At 48.3% G+C, this 14,150-nt stretch overlaps 1 protein-coding gene across 7 annotated transcripts in view; it reads right to left on the reverse strand.

The window, feature by feature from the left end:
- Nucleotides 1–2,997: 2,997 nt before the first annotated feature.
- BCAS3 (BCAS3 microtubule associated cell migration factor) overlaps nt 2,998–14,150 on the reverse strand; it is a 301,144-nt gene continuing 289,991 nt past the window's right edge. For 5 of the 7 annotated variants that reach the window (XM_036395055.2, XM_036395056.2, XM_036395054.2 and 2 more), the window contains one exon: nt 2,998–3,868. In XM_036395055.2, coding sequence (XP_036250948.1) covers nt 3,720–3,868 — 149 coding nt within the window. In that variant the 3' untranslated portion in view covers nt 2,998–3,719. The remainder of the gene's footprint in view (nt 3,869–14,150) is intronic. The other 2 variants (XM_036395060.2, XM_036395058.2) reach the window with 2 other exon arrangements.

The raw sequence follows: 14,150 nt of genomic DNA on the forward strand, positions 1-14,150 counted from the left end.
GATTTCCCCCGGGGAGGACGGGGAACAACGTTCAGGGATTTCACAGCTGCACTTTGCAGGGTGCAAAGTGTGCAAAGTGCGTTTGCCAAACTCTGCTCCGGGTTCTCGGCTGAGGAAGGAGATCTTGGCAGTGTTTTGCCCTTGGCCACTTCTTTGCCTTGTCCCAGCAAATATTCTGGGCCTGGGGAATGCTGCTCAGGGCAGGACAGACCGGAGTCTGTCCCTCAGAGGGACAGGGACAGGATCGGGTGTGCCCGGGCTGGGGCTCAGCATCCCCAGCAAAGCCACCAAAGCCTGAGCTCCACGTGCTCTGCAGAGCACCAGGAACCCTGATGGTTACACCCAGGCCCTGGACTGCTCCTGAGATCTGATTTCATTTGAACTCCGAGCTGTCACGATGGAAAACCACTGACTTCCCGCTCCTTTTCCAACGGCCCAACATCACCCTCCCATGATTTAAGCTTGCTACACGTGTGTGTGTATTACAGAAACCAGGGTAGGATAAGAAAGCAATATTTCATGTTAATTCATGAAATCTGAACTCAACTTTTAATAGAAGAGCCCCACTTTATGCCCAGAGTGATATACAGTCAGCCCTGCTTTAAATGAGACGTTTTGCCTTTTGAACTCAGCAGGAGCCCTCTGCTTACAACTACTGGAAAGAGTTTAAAAACCTGCAAGTCCCCGTGTCTCTTGGGCTCTTTGGTTTATATCATGGCACAACATTCTTGCTGGGCTGCCAGCTGCTGTGCTTGAGAACCTGGCGTGTCAGAAACTCACCTGGAGAATTTCCACCACGGCAGGAGCCACGAAATCCTGCAAAGACCACGAGCCTCTGGCTGCTTTTAAGTGGGGTTTGGATCAAGTTCCCAGACTGAAAACCTGGTTCTGTTAAAGCCAGGGGTGAACCTCCCTTAAAAGAAGCTTCTAGACTTATCAAGGGACAGAAATATTCTCTCCTGGTGCCTGGAAATGAGTTCTCATTTGGCTGCTGAGGCTGAGGAGGAGGAGGAAGGGTGGTGTGGCATGAGACACCCGGCACCCAGCTGAAATGGGGGCTTTTAGGGCCATGGGTGGGAGTGAAGAACACAGTGCAGGGATGTGTTGCATTTACTAATGAATCAGATCCTATAGAGTTATTATTGACCGAAATCCTATAAAATTATCATTAAATTGGACCCTGCAGACCTTAGAGTTAGTGATAATTCAGACCTCATGGAGTTATCAATGAATCAGATCCTATACAGTCATCACTGCAACACACTCGGTTTTCTCTGGCTCACAGAAGAGCTGGAACTCAGTTATTCTGAGTTATTCTGGTTATTCTGCTGGGTCATCTGTGAAAGTATCAAATTGAAGTCAAATTAGCCACCTCATGGCAATGCTTATTTTTGTTTTTTAGGCTCTAGGCTTTCTTAACAGTTTGGCTACAGGGCTATCAACAGCAGAGAATTTAGGACATTCTTTTCAATGAACCAGACTGAAAATATTTTGGTACAGCCCCAGTTTGTGGGGTTTTTTTGAATCTCTTCCCCCCCACTTTAAACAAAACATCCTGATTCAAAGGAGCTTCTTGCAGACTGGGAATTTCCACATGGCCATATTGCAGCACTTATAAAAAGTGATTTAATGCCTGCCAACAACAAATACATTTGCAATGACACCACTCTGTGTTATGTGCTATCCCACTCTGTGTGCTCAGCCAGAAGCAGCCAGGCTGTCCCAGGCAGGAGGGAGAAGAGCTCCTTCCTTCCTTCCTTCCTCCCTCCCTCCAGGAGAACTTTGTCCCTTTCCCGGCTCCTTGGAAAGCCTGAAAGGAAACAAGCATCACGGTGACAACACAATCCCTTCTGTATGTGTTAATCTGGATTTTGTTTGAACTTTTGGAGCTGACCTTGGCTTGAACTGTGTTAAAAACCCTGACTGGTGTGGACTGACTTGACCCTGCGGTCCCATTTGTCCGCGGTGCCAGTCCTGCCCTCAGCCCTGTACTTCAAGCCTTTATTTTACAGACAAAAAGGAACATAACATTACAGCAGATATAGCCAGCAGGCCAGAGCTTGAAGTACTTACTTAGAGGCAAAACTCTCCTCTGATTTCATCCCAAGGAAGTTATTTTTTTGCTTGAGAAGAGACTGACTGAAAACCAAGCAAGAAACTGAAATTATTGCTGTAAACTCTTGCTTTTTATTAGCGGTTTCCAAGCCTGAAGAAAACAAAACCTTCCGAGTGTTACAGTCAAAAGCAAAAAAAAAACCCAACAAAACCAACCCAAACCAAGCCCAAGACTGAACTGGGTGTTTGGGGATGGAGTAGGAAGAGGGTGGTTGGTTCTGCATCCCCTGGTGTGGCTGGCTGGAGCTGTAAGATTTGTGGCTTTAGATAGTTTCCTCTCCCTGCCATGACTCAAACAGCTTCTATTAAAAACAAGTAGTGGGAAGGAAATTTCATAAGCTGACAGCCCCATCTCACTCTGCTGCTAGACACAAGTTGGCTGAGATGTAGGAATTTGTGTGGTTATGATGTGTGAGCCCAGAACTGTTTTATCAGCAGGGTTATGCAGTGCTAGCTCTGACTGTGCACGTTCAGAAGGGTGCAGAGGTTCAGGCTGCTCTGCAAAGCCTCTGCTCCATGATCCTACAACAGAACAGATGGAAATGGGTGCTCTGCCTCCTGCACCTGGTCCTTGTCCCACTGGAGTCTGTAGGGTGAGGAAGCAGGGCCTCAGCCAGAGCAGGGAGCTGGGTGTTGGTTTTCAGAGGAGCCAAGTTGGTGCAAGGCACACCCCCTAAATACCTTGTTTTTAAAAATTCTGTCTGTGCACACGAGGACAAGGAAATGGGGAGGCAAAACCATGCTAGACTGGCTGCATAACAGCCACTGATGGCTTTAATTAAAGCCCTCAAGTCAGTAAATACACACAGAGTCTGGCCCAGGGAGATACACAAAGCCCACAGTCAGCCCAGTAACACTCCATGAACATTGCCATTTAAGCAGTTTCTTGTTTAACTTAGATTTATTCAATGACACATGCATTTCTGGACAGATAATCTGAGTTCCAATGAACAACTTTTATAACCAAATATGAGAAATCCGTGACTGCAATTAGTCAATTAAGTACATTTCTAAAATACATGACTAGAAGAAAATTGGAGCGAGAGAGAGAATTCCTCCAAAGAACAAAAAGAAACATTTCCATTGGTAATACTCCTGGCATTGCTGAGTATCAGAGGGGAAGAAGGGCAGCAAGGAGACATGATGAGGAGGGAATAACATCATCAACCCTGTCCACAGAAAGTCCTCCAGTTTCCAGTCTCTCCAGTTCATCCAATAATGCTCGGCACTTTCACGAATGGTGAGAGCTCCTCTGACTTACAGAGATTCATCTCTCAGCACGAAAAAAAGCAGAGAACAGTTGTGAAACCTTGTGCTTGACCCAAGATGGCTTAGGAGTATTTCTCCTCACCCAACCTCTTCCTGAAGACAGCGAGAAAAGAAGCTGCAGAGCTCTCAGGACTGAAGATGGAGCCTCTTCGTATTGCACAGGAACACAGAGTCAAGATTTCATGAGGATGCTTCAGGAAGGTTTAAGAGTCATCAATATTCATCAGGGTAACGAGAACCATCCCGGGAGCCGGCAGGTGACAGACACAGCGGGATTGACGGGGGGAGAGGCGGCTCCTTCCCCTGGCTGGGTGTGTCCCTGCTGGGCGGCGGCTTTAGGGGAATCCCGTGGGGAACAGGCTCAGGGGCTGGTTCTCGTTGGTCGGCAGGGGGGAGCGGTAGCCGTCGAAGTTGCGGGGGATGCTGCCGCTGGTGGAGCCCGAGCTGTTACTGAGCGTCTCTATGCTTCCCTCTCGCTGAAGCTCTGCAAGGGAGAGAGAGCAGGTCTCGGTTAGAGTTTGGGATAAACCCCCAGAGTGGTCAGACAGATGCTTTACTGACAAATCCCTTTGCTGTTGCATTGCTCTGACATTTGCTCATCGTCCTTTCCTGGGCTGGTTTGGGAATCGCTCCTGAGGAATGCCAGCTCCTGGTTCCACTCCTCTCCAGCTGGGCCAAAGATGGAGACATTACCTGCTGGCCTTCCCTGGGGCCGAGGCTGCTGCCTCAGGACGTGACAGGGTTCCACGGTGGGGATCTCATGGCTGAACCCAGCAGGGTATGAAGGGGACAACTGCAGATGATGGGAAATGCTGGGAAGGGCCATTGGCAGAGTGTGAACCACTGCCATTCCCCACCTTGGGAACACCAGGACTTTCCACAGCCCTTTATCCTGCCCAAATGGATGTAAACAACTCAGCTTTTTCAGCTCAAAGAGAAAATATCCCCTTTCCTCAGCCGTGCCCTAAACACAAGAGAAAGCAGCCTGGCTGTGGCTCTGCCTCTCCTGCTCACACCCACCCTGCCACCTCCCCTCGCTGACCTCCAGGAGCCTTTAGTGCTCCCTGATCTCCCAGCAGGAGGATTGTCTGTGTGTGCAGGGCACGGTTCCCAGCCGTGGCCTCTCTGGGAGCCACCTGAACCCTGCAGTTGGCTCGGTGGCCACACTGGCAGCACTCAGCAGGCAGAGCCCCAGGGAGGGCACAGGAATCTCCTCCCCCAGGGTGACAGTGGTGACAGGAGACAAGAAATGCTCTGGGGAGTTGTGATGGGAGACCCTGAGCATGACTTGGTCTGGGCAGCCTGGGCCGGAGGGGAAGGGGTGGGGACAGGAGTTTTGGGCAAATTCCTCTGCTGGCCAAAGGGGAAAGGGGACCTGAGGGGCTACAGGAGAGCTGGAGAAGGACTTTTTATAAGGGCACAGAGTAACAGGACAAGGAGGAATGGCTTTAAATGGGAAGAGAAATTTAGATGGGACACTGGAAAAAAATGTTCCCTGTGAGGGAGGTGAGAGACCAGAACCGAGGAGCTGTGGCTGCCCCATCCCTGGAAATCCTCAAGGCCAGGCTGGATGGGGCTTGAAGCAGCCTGGGATAGTGGGAGGAGTCCTTGTCCATGGCAGGGGGTGGAATTAGATGAGCTTTAAGGTCCCTTCCCACCCAAACCTTTCTCTGGTTCTATGTAAGACCCGTCTGGGGTGGAAAGGAGCCTCAGGAGCTGGAGGGGCAGTGCCTGCTCTGATCTCTGCTAAATCTGCTAAACATTCCTGCACTTTCACTGCCTCACCTGGGTTATTTAACCTCCTGTAAACACTTTGCCTGCACTTTGCCTGCAGTGGGACTCTGTGATAAGGACAGATCTATACATAAAGTACAGGGAACAGCAAGAATTTAGCTTTTCCCTAAACCATAAAGTATCCCAGCCCAGCATCCTCTGGCCCTGCCCTGCTCCCCCCAGCCCCTGGGCACTGCACACACCTAGCAGTGAGGGCTATGGGATTTAATCCCTCATCCTGGAGGGAACCTGTAAGGAGATAATCTGCCCAGGATACAAGGAAAACAAATCAGCAGGAAGCTCATCACCCTGAAAGCAGTGCTGGTAATGACCTCAGCTGCATTCATCACCATTTCTTGCCAGTATCTGGTGAAGGAATGTCCATGTCTAAACCTCCTCACATCCTCACTGTCCCCTGAGTCCAGGAAGTAAAAACAGTAATTTAAATCAGAAATGAGTGGCGTATCCCACACTAATACCGTGCTTATCCTGTCTGATTTGGGGCTTTCATCTCCCTCAGCACACAGCTGGCTTTGCTTAAAGGTCCCACGTCAGAGCTGGGGATGCTGGGCAGTGCTGCTGGGCTCCCCCACGCTCCTCCCGGGGTGATCCCACTCTCTTTTCCACCCACAATTCATTTCCAGGTAAAGTGTTTCCAGCAAGACAAGGGAGAGGGACAGAGAGAGGAGTTTTGTTCTTGTAGCTGCTGTTTCTGTCCCTGGGGTTGAGCTCCTGCCTGTCCCTCAGTGCCTGCTGTGGGACCCTGTGCCCGGCAGCTGGAATTTGGGGGGATTTGGGTTTTTCTGGGCTCTGCAGGAGCTGGCAGCTCCTGTCACCTCTGCGGGGCCTGCCAGGGGGTGGCACTGCAGAGACTGATGCCAGGCAGGGAGCAGGAATCCGGGATGCAGAGCTGTGGGCACAGGGCCTGGATGGAGGGAGGGAAAGGAGCCCTGTCCTGGCCGTGTCCCACAGCTCCGAGCTGTCCTGAGCTCCCCTTGCAGCTGCCAGGCAGGAAAACCCGACCATTCCTGATGAGGAGGGACCAAAACCAGGGGACAGGAGGGGCAGAGGCTCTGGAGAGGATTTTCCTGCCCAATCTAGGCTGGGGGGGTGCCAGGCTAAAACCTGGGGAGCTCCCACATGCAAGCTGCCATCCCTGGGCACACATTCCCCATGGAACACGAGTCCCAGCACTCTGTCACAGCCCAGCTCTCACTCTGGAACTAATTACCCAGGCAGGCAGACGAGCTGTGTATTCTGATACCCGAGGAAGCCCTGGAAAAGTGCTTGGCTGCCACAGGGAGCTCTGCTGTGCTCAGGAAATTGGGCTCTTGCCCTCACCCTGGCTGGCTCTGCAGCATGGCTGGGTCACACCAGGGGGGCAATTAGCCATGACATGGTCACCAGGGGCCACCTGCCCACACAGCTGACCCAGCACCACAGGCAGAACAGCCTGTGCTCCCCCAGATTGCCCTGTTTCATTAATTAAAAAAAAAAAATTAAAAAAAAATCCAGTGTATATTATTGTATATTATTATTGTTCCTCCCAGCCCTTAGAGCAGAGCGGGGCAGAGCAGGGGAACATCAGTGAGATTCCCATGGGAAGCACAGACCAGACTGGGAATGGCTCCATGGCATGGGGACACCCTTCCTGTCACAGAGGGAAAACTGCAGGACAATTTCTCATCGATCTGGACAGGCCAAGCAAGTGCAGCAGGAGCTGCAGGGTGGGGCTGTCAGGAGAGACAGGTCCCTAAAGCCACCCTGGGATGGGACAACCAAAGGACCTGAAAGGACCTGAAAGGACCTGAAAGGACCTGATGTCACACAGTCAGACCACTGACATCTTCTGTGCTGGGAAAACACAAAACAGGAGCAAATCCCCATGGAAGGACGGGAGTGGGTGGCAAGAGAGCCCAGAGCAGCAGGATCAGGGAGCTGCAGCACTCCAGGGCTGCCCAGGCAGTGATTCCCTCCACTCTGGTGGAGTTAGGCCAGGAATGGACTTGGCCCCAGCAAGTCTGAGGGTTATTGTGTCTGCATTCCCCCATGCACACACTGTCGAGATGTATTAACTTCCTTAAATGTACCAGTAAAACAACCTCATATGATACACTTTAATGAACTTGTACAGTAGCCAACAAATTGTGCATCATATAAAAGCCATTCGGCCTTATAGACTCTCTGGCTATTTTGTAATAACTGCAATTTGCTTCTGCTGAAGCAAGATAACCAGGGTTGAGAAGTCAGGCTTTGCAGAAACCTAAATATTTGATTTGGGGGGGAGTGGGTGGGAGAAGGAAGAAAGGGGCCTCTGGGAGCTATTTATGGGGTCAAAATAACATGAGACCTGCTCTTCTTGTAGCGTTTCCACCATCAAGGAAATGAAATACTGTGAGAAGACCAGCACTTGCATTATTTTGGCCCCAGAAATGGCTCCCTGAGGCTTTCAGAAGCCCGTGAAAAACAAACACAAATACAAATAAATGCTAATACTGGAAACGTAAATACTAAAACCTGCCCATGTCCCCAGAGGAAACGACTCACAAAGTCCTGCCTGCCCTAAAAAAAAAAAAAAAAAAGGAAAAAAAGTGAAGGAGCTGGAACATCTGCTGAAGCCATGAGGAGAAAGTCACTTCAGGGGAGCTGGGAACAGCCCTGCCTGAGCTTTTGACAGTAACAATAATGGGCACTGCTGGCATCACCCAGGGTCCCAGAGTAAGGGGATTTTCAGGGCACACTCACACTTTCCACCGTGCTGGAGGCAGCAGCAGCGAAAATCCTTGTGGCTGCTGGTGTGGGATGGCAAGTGGCCACCCTGAGTCCCTGGCCCAGCCCAGGGCAGCCGTCCCCTCTCATGGCACAGCTCCGGGCCCGGGGGAGCACTGGGACAGCAATGGGGCATCAGAGCAGCTGGGAGCAGATCCTGGCTGCTCCTGCCTGGCATGGCTGCTCCAGCCTGGCATGGCTGCCAGCGGGGCTGCCCTGCAGTGTGGAGGGTGCTCCATGAGGAGCTGGCAAGGAAACCTTGCAGGAATCATTTCTTTGTGCTGATATTCCTGGCTGCCATGCTGCAGCCAGCCTGCCCTGTCCCTCACTCCTCTGCCCCAGCCACGCTGCTCTCCTGAGCTGGCTGCTGAGGTGGAGGGAGAGGAGGAGGAGGAAGAGGAAGAGGAAGAGGAGCTGCTCTGGGCACAGCCTGGGGTCTGCAGGGCTGGGAGAGCAGTGCTGCTCGAGGTCCAGCTGCACCCTCCATTCCAGAAAGCTCCAGCAACTGTCAAAGGACCCCATCAAATCCAAGGTACAAAGGCCTGCCAAGCCTAAATGTGAAACCATTTTATAGGGCACATTAATTCAATGCCTGAAGAAAATCTATACAGGCCTCTTTTGCCCGGAACACTCATAAATTATGCTGCCTTTCTTAGCCGTGCTGCTCTCCTGTAGTGGTCCACTCGAAGCCCTGGTATCTCCTTTATGTCCACTCAAAAATCTCCTCTCCAGTGCATTATTATTTCTTCTAATGGTTTTTCCTTTCTCTCTGTTTGCCTTTCCCCTCTTTAAGCCCAGTTTCAAAATATCCCAAATCATTTTCTGCTAGAGCTGACCCTTTCCTCTTACCTACGGAGGGGCTGCCCGGGATAAGTGATCCAATGACAGCAGCCTGATGTGTCAGGGCAGCGGGGAAGCGGCAGCAACTCTGAATACAAGAATTATTCTTCATCATCTCAAACTGTCACAACACATTACCCTCAAAGCCGCAGCTCGCTGAAGGAGTGACCCTGCACTGAATGGGAGAGTGCTCGGGGAAAGAACTAATTGTAGCCTCTTTTCACACGTCAGTCACTTTTCACAGCACCAAGCCTTTCAAGCTCAACTAATGTCAAGTTCCCTTTTCCTTTTGCTGGGCTGAGTATTTCTGATTTTTAAGGATGGCATTTTTAAAGGAACAAGGTCTCTGGTGAGGGATGAGGCCGGGGAGGGGAGGGAAGGAAGCGTCGGAGTGAGCACGCATCAGAAGGTCTATCAGATGCCCCAAGACTCGTTAGGAATTAGACAATTAACAAGTAGGAATGCAGGAAGTGGGGTAACGGCCAGCAGAGCTCGAATCTCCTCGATTTCATTTCTGTCATTCACAGCAATTATTCTGGAGAACTTTTCAGGCTCTGCCGTGAGGGGGAATGTGTTCAACCCCTTCCCGAAATGAGGATGTGGGACAGGAATTTTCCAGTCTGGGGGAGAGACACAAGGTGCTGCTCACCAAACCCACCTCTCCCCATCCACGGGGGCTTCTGAATAAACAGCTAAAAGGCAAAAATTCAAGCCTCTTTTTAAAATCAAAGACAATTCCCTTTCGTTTTGGAGGAGATTCCCTGCGGAGAGAGCTCTGGGAATGCCAGCCTGGTCCATGATCTGGGGCAGGCACACATAAGGGCCCTTCAAGCTCCTTGTCTTTGACTGAAATCCTGACAGATTCTGTGGCAAGGACTATTTTTTCACCCTTACATTTACACAATGCCCATCGTAGGGGACTTGCAGAACTGACTGGGGCTTCCCGAGTGTTATTTATTAACTGTAATGAATAATAATTATGGAGCTTCTGCCATCTGGATTCTCACTCAAAAGGGCCCTATTTGAAAAGAACGCTAAAAGGCAATTTGTATTAACACAATGGAAGTCTTGAGGATCTCTTAAACTGTTTGTAATTTACACAACGCTCCCCAGTGAATGGGTGAGTTAAACATTTTAATTTCCCTGATTGCTGCTGAAGGGAGCGGGATGTGCTCCCCCCAGGAGCTCACACGGGCACTTGCACACGGAAAGGTTCCATCTTTCAGGATTCTGACAACATCCCAAACTCTGCTGGGTGCTTTTGGCGCTGTTTCTGCAGGAAACATTCACTCTGAGCATCATCACTGTGCCCAGGGCAGCGGGAGCTGCTGCTGGGACACACAAGGTGGGGAAGAGCTCAAGAGCTGAGGCGAGGTGGGAAACCACACTGGGATGAGGAAATATCAGGGTGCTGGGAAATTACATCAATTACATCGCTGCTACTGCACTTGGAGGTTTTTCTTGAGTATTTCCTTTTTTTTTTTTTTTTTATGAAATGCAATTATGCTAACGAGGGAGCTCTAATTATAATCCATCTCCAGCACCCTTGGCGGCTGCTCGGAGCGAGGGGCTCCAGCCCCGCTGGCAGCTCTGGGGATCTGCTGGCAGGGAGGGCACAGGGGGGCACTGCACCCCCAGGGGAACCTGTGCTTTTGGGGATTTGGATGAACAAAAATTGTGATATTCAATTGCAGTGAAATGACAGCACTGAGTCCTCGTTAAAAATCTTAATTTTCCAAGTTGGTTTTGATTTGAGATGGCTGAAATTTCTGGGCAAATGTGTGTTGCTCCTTTCCAGAGGGAGCACAGGCAAAGAGTCAGTTCCCAGTTTTATATATTGCTATGATTACAATTTCAGCTTCTTATGATAATGTTGAAAAGTCAGTTAAAGCTGCTCCCTGCCCCAAGCCTTGTTCAGTGGGACTGACTTCCTGCCATGCTCTGGGTGACAGCCTGACACACCTGCTCCTCAGAAATGTTTCTTTTTCCTTTTTTACAAACTCAACAGTTTCACTAAAGAGATTTTAAACTCTTTTCAAATGAGGGAAAAAAAAACCCCACCAAAATCCAAACCATGTCATTTGAGCATTGAAAATCAATTCCAGTGTTAAAGCTGTCTCATCCTGTCACAACCTGAAAGATGCTGAGATGCCACAAAAGCACCTCCATTAAATTTGCAAGTAAAGAAGACTGGGAAACACTGCCTGAGCAACTTCTGTGAAATCAGGATTCAGTGGCCTATGTAAAATATTAGTTCCTGTCAAGCTGCCTTACAATAACTCCAGTGCTGAATCCACCCAGAGCTGGCTTGTGCCATGCACTTGGAGATGAAAGCTGGCATCCTGGAACAAAGGTGGCAGCATCCAGCAAGGAGATGGGGAGGTACAGGAGGAAGGAGAGATCCAGGGGAATGGAGACAGAGCCTCGTGAACATCAGAGTCCCTCTGAGAGCCCAAATCTCCTTTCTAGTGCCTGATTTCACTGCGGGGATGCCAAACAATTTAACACTTGCAAAACAGGGAGGACACCTGAGCTTACAGAAATGTCCAGGTCTGCTTCAGTACAAAGAGATCGGTGAGGAAAGGACAAAACATCCTGCATGAACTTCTAAACAGGTTGTTTATTCCTTTAAACAGAGCAAATGTGACCTGAGCCCATGGAGTAGGAGACCCAAGACTCTGGCATCTGGCCAGACTTGACTCTGAGCATTTTATGGAAGGTTAAAAGTGCACCAGATAAAGGACTGGTATTTAGAGGGAGAATATTCTTCAAGATAGGCACTTTCACAATGACTTCCAGTGCTTTTAAAAAATTATCTCAAGTTTCTTAGAGCTGTATATTTTTGTAAAGAGGTTGAGGATGTTTTCCTACATAAATGGCTCTTCAGAAGGATGAGTTGCCCATTTCAGCCAGCATGTGAAATCTCAAAAGCTATGACAGTCAAATAGAAAATCATTTCTGTAGCCCATCACATCCTGCAAGCCTACAACTCCTTGTGCAAGATTTACAGATGAAGTTCTTGAATGAATATGCAGCAGTGCTTGGGTTTAAAGGAATTCTCTCTTACCCCATCCTGAAAGTTTCACTGTGCTGCTACTCCAAATTCCTGTAAGAAATTCTATGTGGAATAGATGATTTTCTGTGCCAGCTAGCCTGTGTGGACAAGTTTTTGGATGCATTTAGGCAGAAGTATCTTGCATCTTTGGTTACGCAAGCAGCACATCTGTGTATATCAGACCAAAAGCATTTGCAGAGAAAACACTGTATTAAAATTCCTGGGTTTGCTCTCTCATTCCCAGGGTTATGGGAGTGCCTTGGATTGCTCAACACTGACCCCTCTGTCAGCCTCTACTCCACGAAGGAAATTACAAATCCAAAGTAAAATGCATGTTTATGACACCTACCACGTCCTGCACCCACTGAACTCTGGGGATATTGCTCAGAAATGCTGGAGGCAATGCTCCTATTCCTGGAACATCTTCTATGCAGAGCAGGTGTGGATCTGAGCATCCCCCTCCCCTCCAGAGCTGGAGCCACTCCAGTCTCAGGACACAGACTGTGTCCCAGAGGTAAGGACAGGGACGGCCAGGAGCCCTCAGGGAGGGCTGGGCTCCCTCATCCTCCTCCTCCTCCTCCTCCCTGGGCTCAGACAAACAGTTCCAGCAAAAAGCTGGGCAAGGAAAAGCTGCCTCAAGGTCAAACCCACAAACCTGGTGATGACCTCGGGGTCTGAGCAGTGACAGCTGCCACTGCATGAGAATTTCACACCTGACCCTCCAAATTTCAGTTCCTTTCCCATCTAAGACCTAATTCTCTACTCTCTGTGATGCCACCTCAGCATTTGGCCTCCTTAAAGGCAGGAAGAGAGCCCTGGGGTGGACTCAGTGCTCAGAGTGCCTCTGTGCAGCTCCCACATGTGCTCTCTGTGCTCTGACACACGTGCACTGCTGAGCTGATTTTAAAAGTATAGGATTACAAAGCAAAGCCATTCTGGCACAACTTCTAGTGCTTCTGACACAAAGTGGCCTTTTGGGCCAGTGAGAGGCTCTGGGCTGCTCCCCTGGTGCAGATTGATGCTGAGGAGGAAGCTAGACCAGACTGGAATTTGGGTTTGATTCAAAGGAAAAGTTAAAAAGTTTTGGGGGGGGGAGCAGATGCTCAGCTGGTCCAAATCAGGAGAGTTTTGTTGAAGCTCACGAAATGATGTCACCACAGCCTCAGCCCTGGCTGCTCATCTGAACAGTTCAAGGCTCTTGAGTTGGGAGAGCTCAGGTGGAGCTCAGGACCAGTCTCCTCCTCCCACTTCCCTGGCAGTGGTTCAGTGTCACAGGAGCTCCAAACCCATCCAAGCCCTCCTAGCTCCAAATGCAATTTATTTAGTCTATTCACTCCATTTTTTAAAAGATGATGTTGACATGGCTGCTTCAAGCAGACCAGCTTTGTAAACACAGCCCTCATTTTACAAAGCACTCAGAGCTTGCAGCCATTCCCTTAAAATCACAGCTCTACCCTAACTGAGTGTTAACCCAGCCTAGAAAAACCCCAGCCCAGTCTCGTGGGCTCCCTCTCTTGCAGGGCTGCTTGAGGGTCTCAATTATATTTATATTTATATTTATATTTATATTTATATTTATATTTATATTTATATTTATAGTTATAGTTATAGTTATATTTATATTTATACTTGTAGTTGTAGTTATATATTTATATATATAAAAATAACATAAATAAAATTATTAATATAATATACATATAATAACATATATTTAAATATATATAATATTTCAAATATATATTATATTTAATATATATTTATAATATATAATATATATATAATATATTATATAAAATATATTTTATATATTATAGTTATATAAATAAAATATATAAAATATAAATATATAATATAAATATAAATATAAAATATATAAATATATAAATGTATATTTAAAAATATATAATCTCTCTTATTTATATAGCTCCTAATTGTGATGTTAGACATAAATATGAAAGAGCCTTGATAAAAAATGGCATTCAAAGCTTAATTTGCCTCTTTGTTAATGGAGCTGTTGAACACAACAATTCACATTTGTGCTCCTGAAACCAGAAGGCAGCTGGAAATAGTAAATTCAACATTTTTGCTTTTTGACAGTCATATTTTAAAAATTGTTCCAAGCATTGATTCTATTACACTCCATCTTTGTAGCTGCACTCTTACAAATGTGTGGATGAGCTGCAGCTGGTGGAGGAGCTGGTGGAAGGCAACTCTGTGTGAAACCTGAAAGACCTAATGGCAAACCAAGGCATTCCTCTGGTCACATCCCCCAGAAAAAGCAATTTAAATCATCAATTTAAATTCTGCCCTGTATTTAGGCACCTGGCAG

Source organism: Molothrus ater, chromosome 21 (genome assembly GCF_012460135.2).
Source record: "Molothrus ater isolate BHLD 08-10-18 breed brown headed cowbird chromosome 21, BPBGC_Mater_1.1, whole genome shotgun sequence".
Classification (NCBI taxonomy): Eukaryota; Metazoa; Chordata; class Aves; order Passeriformes; family Icteridae; genus Molothrus; species Molothrus ater.